Genomic DNA, 614 nt, shown 5'->3' with positions numbered 1-614 from the left:
CATCCAGTGTGCCCAATACATCCAGTGTGCCCAGTACCTCGAGTGTGCCCAGTACATCAAGCGTGCTCAGTATATCGAGCATGCCCAGTACCTCGAGCATTTCCAGTACATCCAGTGTGCCCAGTACATTGAGCATGCCCAGTACATCGAGCGCGCCCAGTACATCGAGCGTGCCCAGTACATCGAACGTGCCCAGTACATCGAGCATGCCCAGTACATCGAACATGCCCAGTACATCGAGCATTTCCAGTACATCCAGTGTGCCCAGTACATCCAGTGTGCCCAGTACATTGAGTGTGCCCAATACTTCGAGCGCGCCCAGTACCTTGAGTGTGCCCAGTAAATCAAGCGTGCTCAGTACATCGAGCGTGCCCAGTACATCGAGCGTGCCCATTACATCGAGCGTGCCCAGTACATCCAGTATGCCCAGTACATCGAGCGCACCCAGTACCTCGAGTGTGCCCAGTACATCGAGCATGCCCAGTACATCCAGTGTGCCCAATACATCCAGTGTGCCCAGCACATCGAGCATGCCTAGGACAACCAATGTGCCCAGTACATCAAGCATGCCCAGTACATCGAGTTTGCCCAGTACATCCAGTGTGCCCAGTACA

The 614-nt window shown here is 54.6% G+C and overlaps 1 protein-coding gene across 1 annotated transcript in view; it reads left to right on the top strand.

The window, feature by feature from the left end:
* Positions 1-134: 134 nt before the first annotated feature.
* The window catches only part of LOC125484406 (mucin-5AC-like), a gene marked incomplete at its 3' end in the record, with an annotated part of 3673 nt that continues 3193 nt past the window's right edge, over positions 135-614 (top strand). The window contains exon 1 of the mRNA XM_048603028.1: positions 135-548. Within this exon, the coding sequence (XP_048458985.1) occupies positions 135-548 (414 nt within the window). The remainder of the gene's footprint in view (positions 549-614) is intronic.

The sequence above is a fragment of the Rhincodon typus genome, chromosome 11, assembly GCF_021869965.1.
Source record: "Rhincodon typus isolate 14 chromosome 11, sRhiTyp1.1, whole genome shotgun sequence".
In the NCBI taxonomy this organism is placed as follows: Eukaryota; Metazoa; Chordata; class Chondrichthyes; order Orectolobiformes; family Rhincodontidae; genus Rhincodon; species Rhincodon typus.
The sequence above is the reverse complement of the archived record's forward strand: the minus strand, read 5'-3'. Positions and strand labels throughout refer to the sequence as shown.